Source organism: Myotis lucifugus, unplaced genomic scaffold (assembly GCF_000147115.1).
Source record: "Myotis lucifugus unplaced genomic scaffold, Myoluc2.0 scaffold_1629, whole genome shotgun sequence".
NCBI classification, from domain to species: domain Eukaryota; kingdom Metazoa; phylum Chordata; class Mammalia; order Chiroptera; family Vespertilionidae; genus Myotis; species Myotis lucifugus.
The window spans coordinates 25,679-46,609 of record NW_005872677.1 but is presented as its reverse complement, the minus strand read 5'-3'; the positions used below and the strand labels follow the sequence as shown (position 1 = coordinate 46,609).

The window sequence follows — 20,931 nt, the reverse complement described above, 5'->3', positions numbered from 1 at the left end:
TCAGGCTCCGGTTCTCCTAGGTTGATAGAGATGGGCATAGCCATGTAGTTCCCTCCTGTGGACCATCCCACTCCCTCCCAGGGGCCTCCTGAGTATCAGACAGCACCGGGAGAGCTGAGTGTGGGGAGATGAACGAGAACAGGCCTCTGACTCCTTGGGGGACCACGAAGTAGTACTTCCTGTTCTTGGGAACCACGAGCACACAAAGAAGTCACAATTCCTAACCCAGAGAAGGTCCCAGAAAATCCTCAAAGGAAAACAGAACCCTCACTGTTTCTCCATTTTCTCCCCCAACTTATCCTTGGTGGTATTTAGTTTCTCAGTCTCAAAGCCTCATCTATGATCTCTTTTTTCAGAGCCCAGCCCTCCTTACCTCTTAGTCACGTATTCCCTAGCATCCTGGAATCTCTGGTAACCATTATTCTAAACTCCCTTAATCCAAGTGTTATTAAGCCCAATACAACCTTCTCCCTTTGAAAACAACCTAACCTGTTTTTGCAAAAATGCTACCTTTTTCTCTATTTACATCTCCTCTGATTTTTCAAAACATTATCTTCATTTCCTTTTCTTCTGTTCCCTCCTTCTCTCTGCTTCCTTTTACATTCGCCCCTTCGACGAAGACTTATGGGTATGCATGCTTCCGAGCTCCCCGCAGCTGGCCTCCAACCATGCTTTCTGACTCGGCCTTCTTTCCCCGCACCTCCCGCGCTCCTCAGCCCTCAGCCCCCGCTCTTCCTTACACCACCGCCACCCAGCACCCCTACATCCTAACATGTCACTTGACCCACCTGCACCATCCCTGCACTACAAATACCCCAAGTCCGGGCGATTCTCCCAACCCCACTCCTCCCTTAAGCCCCGGCCCAGGCCCGCCAGCAACTCTCCAGAGCCCTATCCCCGCCCTCCCGGTACCTCCCAGACCCCTAAACAGCACCGCCCCCCGCCTTCCTCACGGGCTCGGTTGTCACGGTAACCGTTGTCTCAGTGACGGTCTCACTCAGCCCGGGCCCCGCCTCGGCCATGGCTCGGGCTGAGGGGAGGAGGGGAGACACCCTTCCCTTGCTCCGCGTCTCCGGGACCTAAGAGGATCGGTATCGGACTCAGAGTGGCAGCCAGGACCCTCCACCTCTCTTCCCCTCCTCCTGGGCCTCCGCTTCCCCACCCCTGGGGACAGCCTGTGCAGCCCCACTTCCGGCCCCCGGCTTCCGGGTGTGACGCCGTCGGTGGTCCCGCCCGGCACTAACTGCACGCAGCGCAGGCGCGGCCGGAGCGGCTCTGCCGTCGCGTCGCAGTGCGCAGGCGCCGCGCGGACCCGCGGGGGGAGGAGTCGCGGAGGGCGCCGCGGGGCGGTCAAGGGCGGCCGCGCGCGCAGGTCAGGTAGGAGGGCGGTCCGGAGGGGGGCCGGTTAGGCGCCCCGACCCCGCCGCCTCCATCCCTGGGTGGGTGGCTGGGGAACTAAGGAGCAAAGGTAATGGCCCATTCTGTTTCCTTATTGTTCGGTATGGGAATTACAGAAAGGGGACCTAGGAGCAGTGGAAACACACGTAAGAATCTGGGTTCTAGCGCTGGCCAGTGTACTCAGTGGTTCGATTCTCAGACCTGCGTAGCAGGTTGGTCCCCGCCAGTCTCGGGGCATGCGGGAGGCAGCCAATAGATGTGTCTCGCACATGGATGTTCCGTTCTCTCTCTCCCCCTCCTTCCGCGCCCTTCCACTCTCTAAAAATCAATGGAAAAAATAGGGTGTGTTTCACAGACATGAGCAGAACAAGGATGATGGACCAGGTACAGAAACTCACCACAGCACAAAGCCCCAGATGCCTGCAAGGGGCAAAACTGTGAACACAGAACCTTGTCCCCAGGGCACCCTCCCTCCCTAGCGCCTGTATCAAGTGCACACTGGTCTCCCTCACTGGTCATGCTGTTTGGACCCTGACCTTTTCCTCCCTAAAGATAACATCAGTTGTATTTCAGCTCCAGGCCCAGAAAAGCAGCAAAACCAGACAAGTGACAAGTGGCTGCCTCAGGACCAGCTGCAGTGACTGATGACCCCCTGCCCTGGCGCTGACCAGTCAGTGGAGATCACGGCCCTGAAAAAGCTCCCCTGGAAAGCTGATGGATATTCTATTGAGACCCTCTCCTGAGAGCTCCCCTAAGATTCCCACCTGCAAGATAGAAGTACAGGAGGATGGAGGACCCATCCCCATTGAGAACTCTCCTCCCGGGAGCATGCCAGGGCCTTTCCCTTGCCCCTACTTCCCTCTAAGGCAGTGGTTCTCAACCTTCCTAACGCCGCGACCCTTTAATACAGTTCCTCATGTTGTGGTGACCCCCAACCATAAAATTATTTTCGTTGCTACTTCATAACTGTAATGTTGCTACTGTTATGAATCGTCATGTAAATATCTGATATGCAGGATGTATTTTCATTGTTACAAATTGAACATAATTAAAGCATAGTGATTAATCACAAAAACAATATGTAATTATGTGTTTTCCGATGGTCTTAGGCCACCCCTGTGAAAGGGTCATTCGACCCCAAAGGGGTCACGACCCACAGGTTGAGAGCTGCTGCTCTAAGGGACCGTGAGACTTGCAACCAGGGGAGCAATGGGGAGCATAGCTTGTCCCAGGCTCACCCCCTGAACCTGTCTCCAAGGCCCCCTTTTCTCTGACTTTTCAGTGACCCAGAACAGCCCCACCTAGGCTCTCCTGTTACTTTTCTATGCATCTTTCTTGTTTCACTGCCCTAAGTATATTTTTGCTGCCATCATCAACCCAGTGCTGTGTAGTCCTTCCCTTTGGATAGCCCCATCCCCTTTTCTTTAAATAAATTCAATTTTTCTTGAATTTATTGTGAGGACTTGAGATTGCTATTTAGCCTGCCTATGCACCACCAACTTTTTTTAAAAATTTTTTAAATATATATTTTATTGATTTTTTTTACAGAGAGGAAAGGAGAGGGATAGTTAGAAACATCGATGAGAGAGAAACATCGATCAGCTGCCTCCTGCACACCCCCTACTGGGGATGTACCTGCAACCAAGGTACATGCCCTTGACTGAAATCGAACCTGGGACCGATGCTCTAGCCACTGAGCCAAACCGGTTAGGGTGCACCACCAACTTTAACCGTTCAGTGAGGATTAACAAAAAAAGAAAAACAAAAAGAACCTGGGTTCTAGGACCTGTCCTCTGCCGATAAGTGTCCAAGCAGGGCATGCATGCACGTTCGGCTGGGACACTTTCCCTGTGATTGCACTAGGCCTTGGAGATGGAGGTGCATGAAGCACTGTGATCCTGCCTTTTAGCTCCCAGACTAGTGGGAGAGATTGGCATGCTTAGCAATAACAAAAATAGAAGACATTGGGATATTAATGCATATGCAAATCTCATCTGTGAAGAATTTAGCTGTATATAGCCAACATTTTCTCTGGAGAACAGTTCATGCTATGATAAAAATATGTGCTTAGGGAGCAAGAGTGGTGAAAAGGGAACACAAGGCAGACAAAGGGATGTGTGGGGATTTTTTTAGGTGCAAAGAGCAGCTTATAGAGACATAGATGTGTACTGAAGGACATGCAGTTGGGATGTACAAAGGTGGGATGTAAGGGGAGTGCCAACGAGGCTTGACAGGTAGGCTCAGTTATACGGGAGGCCAGTATGCTTTGCTAAGAAACTTGGACTTTATCCAGTCAGTATGGGTCAAGGAAAGGCTTAATGTAGGGTAGAAGTGTGAACAGATTTCAGATTTCAGGAGGCAAGGAAGTCAACTGCCAGAACAGTTCAAACGTACAATGCAGAAGACTGCCCTGCCCATCCCTCAAAGTTGCTGAGGGGGTCAAACAAGATAACGGTATGTTTGAGAGCCCTGAATACACAAAAGGTCACACAATTACAAGATAATCACTATTACTCTCACCCCTTGATCACCATTTAAGCCAAAGAACCAAGGAATGCAGGAATACTGATTCTCAGACTACAATTTGAATGTTTATTGTGCCTAGACTGTGTATTTTTTTCCCTTTGAAGTTTATGGTCCAATCTGAAAAAAGCAAGGTACAGCTCAGTATGTACAGCATAACCCAGTAAGAAAACAAGTATCTCTGAGGATTAGGGTTCCTTGTAGTCTTTACTTTTTTCTATCTATCTATCAACCTATTACAATATATATTACATTTATCTCAAGAACAATAAAAAAGCAATTCCCAAAATGTTCACCTGTAGTAAGTGCACACTGGTATCCCTTAGTATCAGACTTTTTGTTGTGCAAACTTACATAGCAAATAGATCTTGTCAAATTTTCTGTTGACTCTCTCACTATCCAAACCCCACTTTTTGTTTCCCTAAAACTCGGGAACCAAATAGATTTAGATAGTGAGAAAATACTTATAATTGTTTTTTTTATATTAGCCTCATTGCTGGCTTCAATTTTTTGGCTTTTTCTTTTTCTTTCTCATCTACTAATGTATACTCTTTTTATAGATGATATATTTGTTAAAAAAACAAACATATCTCTATGAACTCATTTAAATTCCATTTGGAACAAAACAGATTATAGATAACATACACATATTTGGGTCTTATTGAAAAACATAGCTTTTTAAAAAAAATATATATATATTTTATTGATTTTTTTACAGAGAAGAAGGGAGAGGGATAGAGAGTTAGAAACATCGATGAGAGAGATCGATCAGCTGCCTCCTGCACGCCCCCTACTGGGGATGTGCCCGCAACCAAGGTACATGCCCTTGACCGGTTCGGCAAAAACATAGCTTTAATAGGAAAACTCAACTAGGAATAGGAGCAACCTGGGGACAACAGTACTCCCCACATGGTGATGTGCTTCTCGGGGAGCAAATACTGCAACCAGGGGATGGACAAGGGTCTAGGAACCAATATCCTTCAACTCCCAAGGAAGAGGATGGGGGAGGGATTGTTGAGTCGCCCAGAAAAAAAAGGAAAATCAAGAGTCTTCCTTCTCCTGGAACCTATGGAGAAAGAAAGGATTTCTTTGTTATATTGGATTGAAGGAAGAGGTTCTAGCAGTGTAAGATGACATACTCAAATAATCAAGGAAGGGCTTTTATTTATGACACTGTGGAAAGCTAGCTCCCATAAATGGTCCTCTAACTTCAAGCCAACTAAAAATGCTGGGATTGAAAATACATCGAAAGAATTATGACCGAGAAGTATGCAGATGTTTCTTGGAATGCGAAAAGCACTAGCCATGAAAGGAAAAAAAAAAAAGGATAAACTGGACCTAATAAACATTTAAAACTTCTGTTCATTTAAAAAAAAGTTAAGAAAATAAATAGATAAGACTGGGGGAAATACTCTCAAAAGATATATCTAACAATCAATATTTTTCATCCATTGATGAGATGGCAAGAAAGTAAACGCAATTCATATTGGGTAAATGATGTAAAACCAGGAAACTAAACAGGTAAGTGAAAACTGAAACCCCTGCTACCATGGTCCTCTTGCTGTTTTGACAGCCATATGAAGGAATCTTAGACAGAACTACAATGTATGATTGGAGGTACTGGGCATACATTTGGGACCCCCAGGGGGCTACCCCTCTGTGTAAAAGTAAACAAAATCTAACTCTGCAGAAGGAGAATTTGTGTCACTAGGTAGAGGAAGGAAAATCTCCTCTGAGGTTTTCTAACCATAGCTGGCCCTTGCATGGACTTGCAGTCCCAATTCATACTACCTATATAGTTGAGAAAACCTGGAACCAAGTTAAAGTGATTCTGGCTTGTGCCTCAAGGGACCTGAACAGGAAACACAAATGCTGAGGATACAGCATTCATCCCATGCTTCAAAGAATTCCCATAGTTCAAATTCTAAAAAACTGAATTTTATAAAACAAAGAAAATTATATAAAAAATAATAGCTGAAATAAACTGAAGACAGAATTAGTGACCTAGGAGAAACCTGAAGAAATTACCCAGAAGCAGCATAGAGAGAAAGAGATAGAAAGTCTGAAAAACAAGGGTGAGAGAAATGAAGGATAGACAGTCTAATAAACAACTAATTAATTAGAGTTCCAGCATGTGAGAATTGAGAACATAGGGAAAAGCAATATTCAATAAGATAATGGCTGATAATTTTACAAGGTTGATGGGGAAAAGAGAAAAATCAATCCTCAATGTCGAAAAGTTCAACAAATCCCAAACAAGATTTTTAAAAGCCACATTTTGCAACACTGCAGTATAACTGCGGAGCGCCAGAGACAAGAGGAGCTCTTAAAGCCACCAGCGAGCCTGCTCTTTAACTCACGCACCACCTCAGGAAAGCACAACTGCCTTGGTGCAGTGGGAGACGCCAACATCACTGCTGACCACTGAGCATACTTGCCTTCTGTATTTTTCATTTCCTCTTAAATATGTTAAAAGGTTTAGTTCATTGTCATTAAAAGGATAAGAAAAGCCCTAACCGGTTTGGCTCACTGGATAGAGCCTCGGCCTGCGGACTGAAGGGTCCCAGGTTTGATTCCGGTCAAGGGCATGTATCTTGGTTGCGGGCACATCCCCAGTAGGGGGTGTGCAGGAGGCAGCTGATCCATGTTTCTCTCTCATCGATGTTTCTAACAGTCTATACCTCTCCCTTCCTCTCTGTAAAAAATCAATAAAAAAAAATTTTTTAAAAAAGTGTAATTTTAAAAAATAAAACGACCACAAATCTTCCTACTACCAGAACTGTACAAAAAATGGATGGGACCAAAAGAAGTAATTGTTTATTCAGGACAAAAAGTAAACCTGTGGAGCTGCTTAGTTAGCAAACAGCCTGAGAAAGGGCAGAGGCCAGGCGGGGATACGCACTTGCAGCGGGTGCAGGTGTAGAAGACCGTCTGGCCCTCGTCGGCCGAGCGCATCTGCCGGGTGCGGTAAGCCATCCCCTCGTGACCGCAGCGGGCGCAGCGCCTGTCCACCTGGAAGCCACGGCGGGTGAGGGGCCTCGCAGCCCCTGCGGCTCTCCCTGGGCACTGCTGCTCCCCAGGCCCCTCTTCTGTGCGGGGATCGGGCACAAAGCTCTCCAGCTCGTAGCAATCGCCCTCCCTCCGTGTCGGTCGCGCCCGCCCTGCGGGGCCCGTCCTTGACGTCATCCACTCACCAGTGGCCCCTGGAGCTCGGGGCCGGCCTCCATCGACACGGGCGTGGCTGTGCCCGGCTTGTGGAACACGACTGCGGTCCTCACCACCTTCCCCTCCAAGTCTGCGCAGAGCGAGCACGGGTCGGGCCGACGCGCGGGGAGCCCTCCGGGGTAACCTGGCGGCCCGACTCCCTTCCCCTCAGGTTGCGCCCCGAGACCAAGTCTCGTGCCTGACCTCCTGCCTCCGACCCCTCCCCGCCGGGGCCTCAGCCGGGACCCTGCCTAGGAGCCCTCACCTCGCACGTGGATGGAGAAGCCGCAGCGGGTACAGGTGACTGCATCCTGAGTGCCTGGCAGAGGCAGGACCGAGCCGCAATCCGGACAGAAATCCAGATCCGACTGGAAGCTGGAGCCGTTGCCGGCGAGGTCCATGATGGACGGTGGGCGAAGGCTGCGAAGGGAGGAGAAGGTTAGGAACAAAAGACAGAGAGCGCTCTTCCCCACGCAGGGGCCATTCTCATGCTGTGTCTGGATCTCAGCCAGCGGAACCCGAGCCGCCTCCCACGCGTGTGTCGTGCCTCTGCGACCGCGGAGCCCGAGCGCGGCTCCCACGGGGCTTGCGGGCTTCCCGGAGCCGGCGAAAGAGCCGCCGACGCGGCGGGCTAGAGCGTCCGCTGGCGCGGGCGGCGGGGCAGCGAGCACGCGGCGGGCTAGAGCGTCGCCACTGCCGGCTCCCGATTGGCTGTGACGTCATAACCCGCCAGGCGGTCGCGGGACCCGCGGAGCTGCGGCTCAGCCTGGTTCTGCGACTTCGGCTGAGAAAGCGAGTAATGGGTGCGCCGCCGCTGCTTTTTCTCTTCGGACCCAAACCTCGGATGTTTATTTTCTTGGTCTCGCGTCTTACAGGGGACCCAGTGCGGGGGCGCGGTCCCTCCGAAAATCCTTCTAACTTTACCGAATTTCTTAAGGATAGAGAACTACAACTCCCGCCCTTCTTGAGCCGGTAGTTCCCGTTTGCGGCTGCGCGGTGGGTAGAACAAACAAAGCTAAGCGTTTGGGGAGTTAGAGTTTTAGCGCCCGTGGGCCTCGCGGGCCGTACGAACGTTCTGTGGAGCCCCGCCCGGGCGGTTGGGGCTCTTCCCGGCCTCCGGGAAGGGTGAGTCGGCTTCTGCAGAGGCGGCGAGCGGGGAGGCGGAAGGGCGAAAGCGGAGGCGGAGTGCTCGGTCCCTGGGAATGGAAGGAAGCGGGGTGCCCGGAGCTCGGCCCGGCACTGGGCAGTGGCGAGACCAGAGGCTGACCACCCCGCCTTAGACGCTAGCACTAGGCAAGGGGCAGCCGGGGTAGGATTGCACCGAGACGTAGGTCAAGTTTGTGTTCATTTGCACACCTACCTCCATTTACCGCGTCCCTCGCCTCCCGTCCAACCAGCTCTATCTAAATCATCATCATCCGTTAGGTGGACAGTTGACGTTTCCCAAATCTTTTCTAGAACATGAGAACAAAGAGTTTTAGAAAATCTTGCTACTTGCAGTCATCCGTTAAGTGCAATCTAAAATAGAAACTTGTCCTGAAGTTTCTTAGTTCCCTCTCGGCCCTTGCATCCCCACCCAACCAGGGAGCTGTGTTAAGCTCTTGGTATAAAAGTCCTGGAGCCATCACTCATTTCTCCTCTGAAAGAGACAAGCTGTGGTCTCTTCTTGAAGAGGCTCTGGCCTTCCTCTCTCTGCTGTAAGGGAAAGACAGTAGTGAGGGGTTAAGACTGAGCAGGCCACCAGACATCATCTCACCTACCTGCGTGTCATGTTTCCTGTCTTACAAAGCAGGTTTGTTGCTGAACCCATGATGGTAAGCAATTTCTATTCTCACTTCTCTCTGTGTGTTTCTTTGAAAATGGAAATTGAAATTAGTGCTCTTCCCTCATCACCTTTCCCTTTTCTTTTTTTAATATATATTTTTATTGATTTCAGAGAGGAAGGGAGAGAGAGAAACATCAGTGATGAGAAAGAATCATTGATCTGCTGCCTCCTGCACACTCCCTATTTTGCCTTGACTGGAATTGAACCTGGGACCCTTCAGTCCGCAGGCTGACACTCTATCCACTGAGCCAAACCAACCAGGGCAACTTTCCTTTTCACTGGAGGTCCACCATGAGTGGAATACTGTCCTAATGCAGTAAAGGAACATGAGTGTATAAGGCATGGCCTTTTTCCAATGGAAGCTCACAGTCTGTTCAGTTAGTATTTATTTAGCACCTTTGCCAGTCTTTGAGCTGAGGAGGCTGGGCTGCAAAGTTGAAAACTCTGTTCTCTGACCTTAAAAAGTGCAAATGAATAATTAAAATACAATGAAAGTATATTGGTAGGACAAAATGTGAGAACCCAGGATGGGCATATAACACAAATATGCCTGTATACTTCATGAAAGACTGGTAAATGTTTTAATAAAAAGTAGATACAGTATTATGGGGAACATAAGAGAGAAAGATGCTCAGATATTATATAATACGTATAATCAATCAACAAGTCATTAATTATGAGAACTTGGGATCACAGACTAATGTTAAGTACTGTGCTAGATGCTATATACTAAATAAAAGATGGTCATTTTTTAAATCTCAGAATAGATACACATAGTAAGAGAAATATGAATGTACCTAAGAGGTCAGTGAAGTCCAATATTTGATATCAAGATCCTTTCTGATAATATGGACACATCACTGTCGTTGTAGATATAATTCCCACCCTTGATGAGTCTGAATTTCAGTCCATTTTTACAGTGATACATGAATACAGATACCATAACGTAAACCATGATTGATTTTCAAATGAGTTGTCAAAGTAAAAATGGTAAGTGTTGAGAAGAAGGCAAAATCACTGTTACATAGAGTAAGGCAGAAAGGCTTTCTAGAGAATGAGGGGCCTGACTGGAGGGTAGACACCTGGTCTGTAATGGAGAACTTGTCACGTCAGGCATCATGCCACGCTCTGTCGTCTAGTTCACATTTGTTCTTTCTGATCTCAAGAGGCAGGTTTTTATCTTGTATCTGTCTATAGATGGGGAAGCTGATGTTGAGAGAGATGACGTTGCTTGCCTGTGTCACACACACAGCCCTGTCAGGCTTCAGAGCCCATGCTCGTAACCATCAGTAATATTCTTAAAAAGGGCTTAGAGAGGAGATGTCAGGCATCTTCAGTGGCTTAAATGTGACCTCACGGTAAGCTTCGATGAGGCCAAGGCTGGCATAGGAAGCTGGCAGTCACAGTTGTGTTGCCATCAGGCTGTCCTGTAAGTGAACCAGAGTCAGCACAGATTCCCATCATAAGGGGCACACAGGGAATGGTGTCATAATGGATTTAAGGTGAAGGATGAATGGCAGTATAAGGAAGAACAGAATTTCAGAACAAAAGATTAGAGGGCAGAGATGCTGTATTTGCTGATAGAGGCAGAGAGGGCCAGAATCAAGAAACTGCAGAATGAGAATGAACTCCTACCGCTTCATTCTAGAGTTATCTCAGAAGACAGGGGCGGCTGGGGGACTGAGCAGTCTGACATAGATGTGCTTGGGCCGCGCTTCACCAAGGAATCTGCCTCTCCCCTCTCCCAGTCCCTGATGCAAGATTCAGAATGGTTTGCGTTGAGTCCACAAGAGAAGTATGCTTTTCATTTATAGGAAATGCTCTTATAAAAAGAGCATTCATTTTATTATTGTCCACCCTAGGAGCTGGTGGTTTCCAGGGGGGAAATGGCCCTGTTCGTCTTGCCTGTGAGCAGGTTTACTCTTTCTAAGCGGAATATCCTGGCCTCGGCCAGGGCAGTTGGGTTTGGTTTAGTCAGTATGGGAGATACATTCTGACACCCCACATTCTAATCTGCCTTTGCTTTTCTTGTGTTTCAGGTTGGCCTGGGTTAAAGCATCTAGAGACCCTAGGATTGCTTCAGGTCAGCAGTCCCCACTGGAGAAAAAAATATTGGTAAATAAGTTATCTTCACATCATACAGGTTGGAACTACTAAGAGAAAGAACCTTAGGTTTAAAACCTTTCTGCTGAAGTGACACCTCAAGTAGTGTGTGTACACTGGCAACTGTTTTCTAGCTATATCCATACTTGAAAAACAAAGTATTATTTTGGAAACTCCCAACACTATATTTTTAAAAAGCTAGTTATTGATTTTGGTGGTAGGTACTTCAACTTTCAGAGCTCACAGGCTCACCTAGGAATGATGGGAGTAACAAAGTTCTTATACTAAAGTAAATCATAAACCACTCATCTTTTCTTGGTGTCAGTAGTCAGGGTAAACTCCTATTTAAATATGTTCAGTGTAAAAAGATGGTCACCCTATACAATTCTGTCCCTCCCTCTGATAGAATCTAGGTGGTGTGCATACAAAAGCAGCAAGACAACTGAGAACTCAAAAAAATAAAGAAGAATATCAAACACTCTATAGGGAGCAAGATCTCTCCCTTGACTACTGGCTCGCCCGAGTGGAGTCTTACTATAGTAAAGGATTGGTGGGAATGATGGAAGCACAAGAGGCAGGCAATGGGATCGAGAAGAAATGGGAGGGGAAGGCAACCCAAAGCACAGACAGACAGAAACAGTGCTGCTTGGTGCCTGAGAGAGAGATGAGACACATAGCGCGGCAAATGCAGCAGGCGGCACAGGCCAGAGAGCTCACAGAGAAAGCCCTTAGACAGTTACTGTGGTCCCCTCCTGAGCCGGCACTCCCAAAGCTTGTGTGCGCAGGGCCTGGCGTCCAGAATGCACAGAGAAGAAAACAGGTAAATGACAGGGAACAGATGCAAATTAAAGATCACCAGGAGCGCATGATTAGAGGGAGGGAACTAATAGAGCAAAGACTCAAGGCAAGATTCTTGAGAAAAAGCCAGAGCCAGCCACCTACAACAGAGAAGCGTGAGAGAATAAAGAAAGAGATAAAAGAATTTGAAAGTGTTATTGCATATCCACTTTTCCAGCCACGCAGAAGTCGGATTAAAGTGAATATTCTTATGGAAAAGTCTCAGAATAGAGAAGAGGATACAATTATAAAAACTTATCAAAGAAAATTTTTAACTCTGCCACCCTTTTTGAGAAGTCAAATAAGAAAAATAAAAGATTAGTCAAGTTTCAATGCTTTTCTGGTAAAATCATGTCTCTTAAATGAACCTTTTTGTTTTTAATGCTAGCTCATCCGTCCCAGAGCTCAGTGAGTCACACCCCAGGGGTGTCAGCTACAGAAGTGCCAGCAAGCTCTGGCCTTGAAAACTAGCCTCGCTATTTTTAGTTCATTCACGTTGCTTTTATTCTCTTTGATGTTCAGTTTTTTCATCTGTGAAGTGGGATTAATATTTTACAATGCTTATGGGTAGATTGTGATTTCTGTGAAGCATTAACATATGTTAGATACTTCACAAGTGTTAGTTTCCCCAATGGGGAGACCTGGGTTGGGCAGTGTGGGTGAATAAGGAATTATACTGATCTGCTTCTCCCATCCCCCTGCTCCCACCCCGGGAGGTTATCTGGGATTGCTAGGGGAAGTGGGGGAGGTTACCTGGGATTGCTGGTGGGAAGTTGGGGAGGTTACCTGGGATTGCTGGTGGGAAGTGGGGGGGGGGGAGTATCTGGGATTGCTGGTGGGAAGAGGGGGAGGTTACCTGGGATTGCTGGTGGGAAGTGGGGGAGGTTACCTGGGATTGCTGGTGGAAAGTGGGGGAGGTTACCTGGGATTGCTGGTGGGAAGTGGGGGAGGTTACCTGGGATTGCTAGGGGAAGTGGGGGAGGTTACCTGGGATTGCTAGGGGAAGTGGGGGAGGTTACCAGGGATTGCTAGGGGAAGTGGGGGAGGTTACCTGGGATTGCTAGGGGAAGTGGGGGAGGTTACCTGGGATTGCTGGCAGGAAGTGGGGGAGGTTATCTGGGATTGCTGGTGGGAAGTTGGGCAGGTTACCTGGGATTGCTGGTGGGAAGTTGGGCAGGTTACCTGGGATTGCTGGCAGGAAGTGTCTGGCCTCACTTCCCGGTCACACCTTTCTCAGGGAAGCAGTAGCCACACCCTGAGCCTAGCTTGACCGTGCAGTTTACTGTAGGAGACACTTACTTTGGAGAATCTCCCTTGTGCCGGTGTTGCTCCTTCCTGGGAGTGAATACAGAGAAGTCCTGGGAGTGAATACAGAGAAGTAAGGTGGCGAGGTTCTGGTGGAGGTGCACAGAAGAGGGCCCCTTGCGCAGGGTGAGGAGGGAGGCGGAGAAGGGAGTGTTGTAGTCTCTCAATTTTCTTCCAACTCCACATTTTGTCACTTTCTATCCCCCACTTATGCAAGACTTTTCCAGTGTACTATTTGTAAATGATACCACTTAATGCTTTTCTTTTGTCCTATATTCTTCTTTTCCATGTGAAATATACAAATGAAAATGTGCCTGTGCACTTGAAAGGACAGTAAAAGATGTCCAGGTTCCCACAGCTCAGGCCCCGGAGCCTGTGTGCCCCTCCCCGGCCCACTCCTCGTCCCTGGAGGCACTCACTATTCGGAAGTTTGTAGTAACGTCACCTTTTTGAGTCTTTACCACCTCGGCATGTACAGCTGCCCCTTAATGCAGGGGTTAGGGGTCCTGACCCCCCCCCCCCAAGCTATTGAACATCTGCATATAACTGTTGACTCCCCAAAAACTTCTAATAGCATATTGTTGACCAAAAGCCTCACCAGTAGCATGAACAGTCTATTTACATGTATTTTGTATGTTATCTGTATTATAAACTCTATTCTTACAATAAAGTAAGCTAAAGAAAAGAAAATGTTATTAAAAGTATAAGGAAAATACATTTACAGTACTGTATGTATTAATTGAAAAGAAATCCTCATAAAAGTTGACCATGCAGTTCAAAACCGTATTGTTCATGGGCAACTGTATTCCTAACTGACATAATAGCTCATAGTTGCCTGTGCATGGACTTTAATTAATTTTAAATACACTGTATTTGGAGAAACCAAAATGGCAGCACAGGTAAACACCGGAAATTGCTGCCTTGCACAGCCACTTCAAAAATACAATTAAAAGACAACACGGACATCATCCAGAGCCACAGGAAGGCTGGCTGAGTGGAAATTCTACAACTAGAAGGAAAGAGAAAAGCACACTGAGACTCAGAGGAGGTGCAGAAGTAAAGTGCAGAGGTACTGAGGCGCACGTGGAAGGGGCTGGCAACGGAGGACTTGGTTGTCTTTCAATCAGGAGGGAGTCTCAAGCTCCTGACTGCTCTGAACTCCAGTTCCGGGCGAGTCTCTGGGGACCCAGACTCATACGGGGAGAAACTGAACTGTCTGGCATTGGGTGAAACTCGAGGGCAGCTTTCTCTCAGAGGTGCTTGCAGCGATTACCGGGACACAGACCCGGGGCCTCTTAGGGTAGAACTGAGGAGCAGCCATAGCTGCTTGCTCCGCCCTGTTGATCCCCTGAGACCCCGCCCCACCCAAACTGTGTGCAGAGGCTTTTGCATATGAAAGGCCTGGCCCTTTGCAATCTGAAAATTACCTAAAAAACTGCAACTGGGTCAGAGAGACCCAGAACTTCCAAAAGAAGGCTCAAGGCCCCACATCAGCTTGCATTGCTTCACAGCTGGGCCTCATCTGGGCACCTCCAAACCCCAAACAAAGACGAGGAATCTGCAGATCTCTCCATAGCTACTACTGGGTAGTCTCAGGCAGAGGCTAAATTAGCACCTCCTTAGAGATCCCAGAGCCAATGTACCCAGTGGTCAGAGTGGGACCATCCAGATTACAACTCCTCAGATCCATAAGGGACACACTCAGGGGGCAGACTCAGTGAGCACCAAAGCCCCACTGAAGCAAGTCTTGCCCCAGAAGGGTGTTGCCAGCACAGAAGTTCTCCCACCGTAGACACAGCTGATTCTCACAGCCAATTGGCCTGGAGGTCAATTCCTCCCAGTGATACCTACAACAATCAAGGCTTAACTACAACAAGACTGTGCACAAAGCCCACAAAGGGGTGCACAAAGAGTGTCCACCTCAGGTAATTGGGGAGGCTGAGCCACTGGGCCCTATAGGACACCTAGCACAGAAAGCCACTCTATCAACACAGGGAAGCATAAAAAATGCGGAGACAAACAGGTCACAAATGACAGAAATGGAGGAAAGCAAACTACTGGATATAGAGTTAAAAACCACGGTTATAAGGTTTTTCAAGAATTTTCTAGAAACGGCCGATAAATTTAGTGAGACCCTCAAGAAATCTAGTGAGACCCTTGAGGTTATGAAAAAGGACCAACTAGAAATTAAGCATACACTGACTGAAATAAAGAATATTATACAGAGTTCCAACAGCAGACTAGAGGATCGCAAGAATCAAGTCAGATTTGAAATACGAAGAAGCAAAAAACACCCAACCAGAAAAACAAAAAGAAAAAAGAATCCAAAAATATGAAGATAGTGTAAGGAGCCTCTGGGACAACTTCAAACGTACCAACATCCGAATTATGGGGGTGCCAGAAGAAGAGAGAGAACAAGATATTGAAAACCTATTTGAAGAAATAATGACAGAAAACTTCCCCTATCTGGTGAAAGAAATAGACTTACAAGTCCAGGAAGCGCAGAGAACCCCAAACAAAAGGAATCCAAAGAGGGCCACACCAAGACACATCATAATTAAAATGCCAAGAGCAAAAGACAAAGAGAATCTTAAAAGCAGCAAGAGAAAAACAGTCAGTTACCTATAAGGGAGTACCCATACGACTGTCAGCTGATTTCTCAACAGAAACTATGCAGGCCAGAAGGGAGTGGCAAGAGATATTCAAAGTGATGAATAGCAAGAACCTACAAGCAAGATTACTTTACCCAGCAAAGCTATCATTTAGAATTGGGGTCAGATAAAGAGCTTCACAGATAAGAAAAAGCTAAAGGAGTTCATCACCACCAAACCAGTATTATATGAAATGCTGAAAGGTATCCTTTAAGAAGAGGAAGAAGAAGAAAAAGGTAAAGATACAAATTATGAACCACAAATACACATCTATCAACAAGTGAATCTAAAAATCAAGTGAAGAAATAATCTGATGGGGGAGGGTAAGAGATCAACCGAAGGACTTGTATGCATGCATATAAGCATAACCAATGGACATAAGACACTGGGGGGTAGGGGAGGCCAGGGGATTGTCAAGGGCGAGAAAAAAAGGAGACATATGTAATACTCTTTGTAATACTTTAAGCAATAAAACAATTTTTAAAAAAAATAATCTGAACAGAAACTGGTGAATATAATAAAATCAGGGGCATAGAAAGGGATTGGACTGACTGTTCTCGGGGGTGGGGGCGGGGAAAGGGGTTTGGGGGGTGCGGGAAGAGACTGGACAAAAATCGTACACCTATGGATGAGGTCAGTGTTGGGGGAGGTAAGGACAAAGGGTGGGGTGGGAACCGGGTGGAGGGGAGCTATGGGGGGGAAAAAAGAGGAACAACTGTAATAATCTGAACAATAAAGATTTAATTTAAAAAAAGAAAAAAATACACTGTATCTGATTTGCTGTCTTTGCTTGTTAACATCTTTTAGTTCATTCATGTGGATGTGTGACACTGCAATTCTCTTTCCTCTTCCTCCTCCCAGCCTGGGGAGTGCTCCAGCGCTGCCTTTACAGCCCTTCCCTGCACTCCCTCCCCTTCGTCTCACTGAGCCTCATGGCTCTACCGTCCCCGTCCAGATCCACTGACCCACCAATAACCCAAAGGCGTGTTCCTGGGGGTGTTCATTTCATGACATAAAGTGTGCTGCAGCTTCATGACCTTTTCTGCTGTTGCTGTCTTCTGGTTTGTTTCCAGCTTTTGTTTTTGTTTTCTTCTACAAATGGCACTTCTGTAAACATTCCTTCTTAACATAATCTGGTTCAGGTGTGCAAGAATTTCTCCAAGGTATGTAAGTTGTGGTATATCCGTTATTACAGTCTTGGTCCTGGAGTTTGTTAGATTTTTATTCCATTGTGGTTTCATACCTGTAGTTTTGTTCTGTAGAGTCTGGCACATATTACACTTAGTAAATGTTTGTTGGGGGAGAAAAGGATATTTGTTAACTGCTGGAAGCAGGGCTGCACCCTAGAGATCCAGGCCCAGAATACAAAACAGCTGACAACACACCTTTCCTCCTCACAGCCTTTCTGTGCAGTCATAGTCAACCTTTCTTGTTTTTATATTTTAGTTGAGGCACTAAAATATATTTACTTAATTTGTTTTTTAATACTCGTCCAATAAATTCAGGATTTGTTTCTTCCCCTGTCCCCTCTCCCAGAACTCTTTCTTCTCTGCTTTCTAGACAAGGTCACCCACGTGTCCTCCTAAGACATGGGCAGCATCATAAAGCTCCTTCAAGTCTGAACAAAAGGGCTCCCCGAGAAGGAGTACTGGGTGTCCCCATTTAGCACCAGGATGCTCAAGTCCCTGGAGATTCATCTGAGCCGGAAGCATGCTGACAGCCCCGAGGAGTGCTGAGCTTGGAATTGGGAGATTTGTTTTGGGCCCTGCATTGGCTGGCTGCCCCGAGAATCACAATTGAGATAATAAACCCTTCCTCACCCAGTTGTTCCCATGAGATAAGAAATTGCGCTTTATACCCATAAATATGAATTACTGCCCCACTGTCGGTTTTCTTTCCCTGCTTTCATGCTGTGCTATACATGTCTCCCCAAATAGAAGCATGGAAACCCCATAGTTCAAGTTTAAAATGCTAAAGAAAAGTAAATGTTCAGTTTTTTTGTTGTTGAGTTGTATGAGTTCTTTATATATTTTGGGTATTAGCCCCTTATCAGAGGTGTTGTTTGTAAATATTTTGCTCTCATATATTTCCTTCCTGTAATATATGTTTATTTGATTAATATTTGGTTGGTTGCTATTTGTTTTATTGATGGTTCTTGGGCTGTGCAGCATTTTTTTAGTTTGATATAGTCCCATTCACTTATTTTTGCTGTTACTTACCTGGGGAACAGCAGGCCCAGGGGGTCAGGGATAGGGAGAGGCAGTAGATGTAGCCGTGAAAAGTTATCTGGGTCAAAACAAAGTTATCTAGGGTCAAGTTCACAAAAGCCTATTTAAGACCAAAGTCCATAGGTTCAGTAGTTATGCTTTCTTCTATGTAATTTATTGTTTCAGATCAAATATGTGATGACGGGAGGAGACGACTCTGGATGTGTTACAGAATTGTACACTTGGAACCCATGTAATCTTATAAACCAATGTCACCCAATACATTTAATAAAATTTGAAAATAAACAAATAAGGATATGAATGAAAAGAGGCCAGTTTGTAGACAAGGAAAAACAGCAGAGTGGAAAATGTAGGCTGATAATAAAGCAAGTTTTGTCAAGTGTTTATTATATAAACTTGTTTGAAATACCTGGACACAGGATACCATACTAGGCAGAATCAGGTTGAGTAGGCAAAATAGAGACCATGGCAAGTGTTTACCCAGGAGGTGAAGATGTTGTATTTAGACATAAAGCCGTTTATTCACTCATTCCATAGATACAGAATCCTCTTGGGCGCTCTGCTGATTGCCAGGAACATCAGGGGGGTAAGGCAGGATCTAGTAGAAACATCTATTACAGGAAGGAAAAGCTAACAGAAATGATCTAAGGGCTACAGAAACAATGGGAAAAGACTGCACAGCCCGTTGGAATAAAGCTAAAGAACTTAGACAAACATTGGAGAAGAGGTGGACACTTTTGGAACCGAAGGGTGGAGCATTTGGTAAGCAGATGAGAAAGGACAATTGGGCCTGGGGACAGCAAGCCCAGAGGGTCAGGGCTAGGGAGTGGCAATAGATGAAGCCCTGAAAATTATCTGGGTCAGAACAAAGTTATCCGGGTCAGAACCAATGGAATCGTGTGTGGCAGTAGTTTGACTCAGGCGATTGCAAGTGACAGTAAGACTGGTGGGTAGCCGAAACCGGTTTGGCTCAGTGGATAGATGGTTTGGCTCAGTGGATAGATCGTCGGCCTGCGGACTGAAAGGACCCGGGTTGGATTCCGGTCAAGGGCATGTACCTGGGTTGCAAGCACATCCCCAGTGGGAGATGTGAAGGAGGCAGCTGATCGATGTTTCTCTCTCATCGATGTTTCTAACTCTCTCTCTCCCTTCCTCTCTGTAAAAAATCAATAAAATATATTTTAAAAAAAAGACTGGTGGGTAAAAGGACATGGAAGTTATTGGATTAATGAAATAGCATTTAGAAGCTCCCATTTAGGTAAAAATTCAAATTTTTGTAGTCATACCGTTGGCATCAACTCTTTATTAAAATAGGTTTGGAAACTGAATTCTAAAAAGTTGAGTTTTTCAAAAGATGAAAATAGCCACGTCCCCCCTCCCCCCAAGTCTATAGGTATAAGTACCAAAACATCTCTGACACTAACCCGCCCCAGCTGGATCCAGAGTGAGAAGCCTGCCTGTTAGGGGCCGGAACAGAAGCGGGGACCAGCCACAATGATAAATATTACTCATGCGCTGTCAACCGCGCTGGCTCTGTTCTCACCTGGCTGGGAGCTGCACGCCCCCCCAGCACGCTGGACAGAGGAGTTATCCTAGGAATGCAGTCAGTCCATCCTCCTTTTCTGAGAGCTGCCTATCATCATGGGAAGTTCAACAACCTTGTTGCTGAAACAGTCTAGTCCCGGAGGCCCTGCCCTTTGGGACCCCCGCTCCCCCCAGCCGCATTGCCTGTAACCATTACCCCGTGACCACTTCCCCTGCCTGTAATTCCTACTTTCCCACGTGATCTTTGTCCTCAATATCAGCAGGTGTATGGTGGGCAGAGCAGATGTCTGTGGCTGACCTGCTGCTCTCCACGCTGCGGCAGGATTGGAATCAACCCTCAGATAAGATTCGACCTGTCTCTGCTGAATTGGCTCAGGTAGTGACAGCAGCCTGGACCCTTGCTTGTCCGGTTTCGTAACCAGTCTCCTTCACATGCTCCTCCCTGCTGCCTTGTGAGGTGTCCCTCAGGTTTCAATTAACATATTTTGTTTGGGGAACAAGGAAGCCTGATAGACTTAAATATTAAGGCAGCTTATAATAGATGTGCTCAATGGTTTCTGATTTTATAAGCATTCGCAGAGAGAGCTGCTAAGTAATTTGTGAGTTTGACATTTTCAAATATTTTGGTAACTTTAGCCGAGGTAGCAATCTCGGTGGTTGTGTGCAAAATCTACACAGTTGCAAACTGCTGGGATTTTTCCATTTGAATATGTTTTTACCATGATAATCCCTACCCCTATCCAAAATGAAAGAGGCCCTACAAACTATTAAATGGATTGATAGTTACAACTTAGGAAGATTAAGAAAACCAGGAAGCATGTTCTTTGAGGAGCACACTCAGCTGGTGTATCCTCAGAAAGCTTTTCCATGGGAATGTAGCAGAAATCCCCAGGAAGTAAGATTATGTATATCTTGGAGGAAGTGGCTTATTATTACTTTTTTAGTATCATCTGTTTAGAGATAGAGGAAAACAAGTCTTGAGTGGTCAGTTCCAAATGTACTGAGGATGCTAGAATTTCTTATAATATAGTCAAGAGCCTGTCCTTTAAAAATAACATTGAAAAGTTCAGTGAGTTGAAATACAGTAACATCATGGTCAAAATTTCTTGCCCTGGCTGGCTTGGTTCAGTGGATATAGCGTAGGCCCGGGTTCTATTCCAGTTAAGGGCACATTCCTGGGTTGCAGGTTTGATCTCCAGTAGGGGGCTTGCAGGAGGCAGCTGATCCATGATTCTCATCATTGATATTTCTTTTTTTAAAAATATATTTTTATTGTTTTTATTGATTTTTTTTACGGAGAGGAAGAGAGAGG

At 46.4% G+C, this 20,931-nt stretch overlaps 2 protein-coding genes and 1 long non-coding RNA gene across 3 annotated transcripts; 2 read left to right on the top strand and 1 right to left on the bottom strand.

Moving 5' to 3' along the window:
- Positions 1 to 1,319: 1,319 nt before the first annotated feature.
- Positions 1,320 to 2,350, top strand: LOC111824462. The gene is made up of 2 exons (XR_002827542.1): positions 1,320 to 1,377; positions 1,972 to 2,350. It is a non-coding gene; the product is annotated as an uncharacterized LOC111824462 (long non-coding RNA).
- A 2,397-nt stretch (positions 2,351 to 4,747) lies between these two features.
- Positions 4,748 to 7,863, bottom strand: LOC102443294 (DNA-directed RNA polymerase I subunit RPA12-like). Its single transcript, XM_006107988.3, has 5 exons — positions 7,673 to 7,863; positions 7,391 to 7,545; positions 7,116 to 7,216; positions 6,824 to 6,933; positions 4,748 to 4,987 (listed from the first exon to the last, which is right to left on the bottom strand). Exons 1-5 carry the CDS (start codon positions 7,846 to 7,848, stop codon positions 4,963 to 4,965), a joined length of 567 nt encoding a protein of 188 aa, XP_006108050.1. The 5' UTR covers positions 7,849 to 7,863; the 3' UTR covers positions 4,748 to 4,962.
- A 61-nt stretch (positions 7,864 to 7,924) lies between these two features.
- Positions 7,925 to 12,460, top strand: CUNH10orf120 (chromosome unknown C10orf120 homolog). The gene is made up of 3 exons (XM_006107989.3): positions 7,925 to 8,097; positions 10,990 to 11,065; positions 11,460 to 12,460. The coding sequence occupies exons 1-3, from the start codon at positions 7,925 to 7,927 to the stop codon at positions 12,210 to 12,212; spliced, it is 1,002 nt and encodes a 333-aa protein (XP_006108051.1). The 3' UTR covers positions 12,213 to 12,460.
- The last annotated feature ends 8,471 nt before the right edge of the window (positions 12,461 to 20,931 follow it).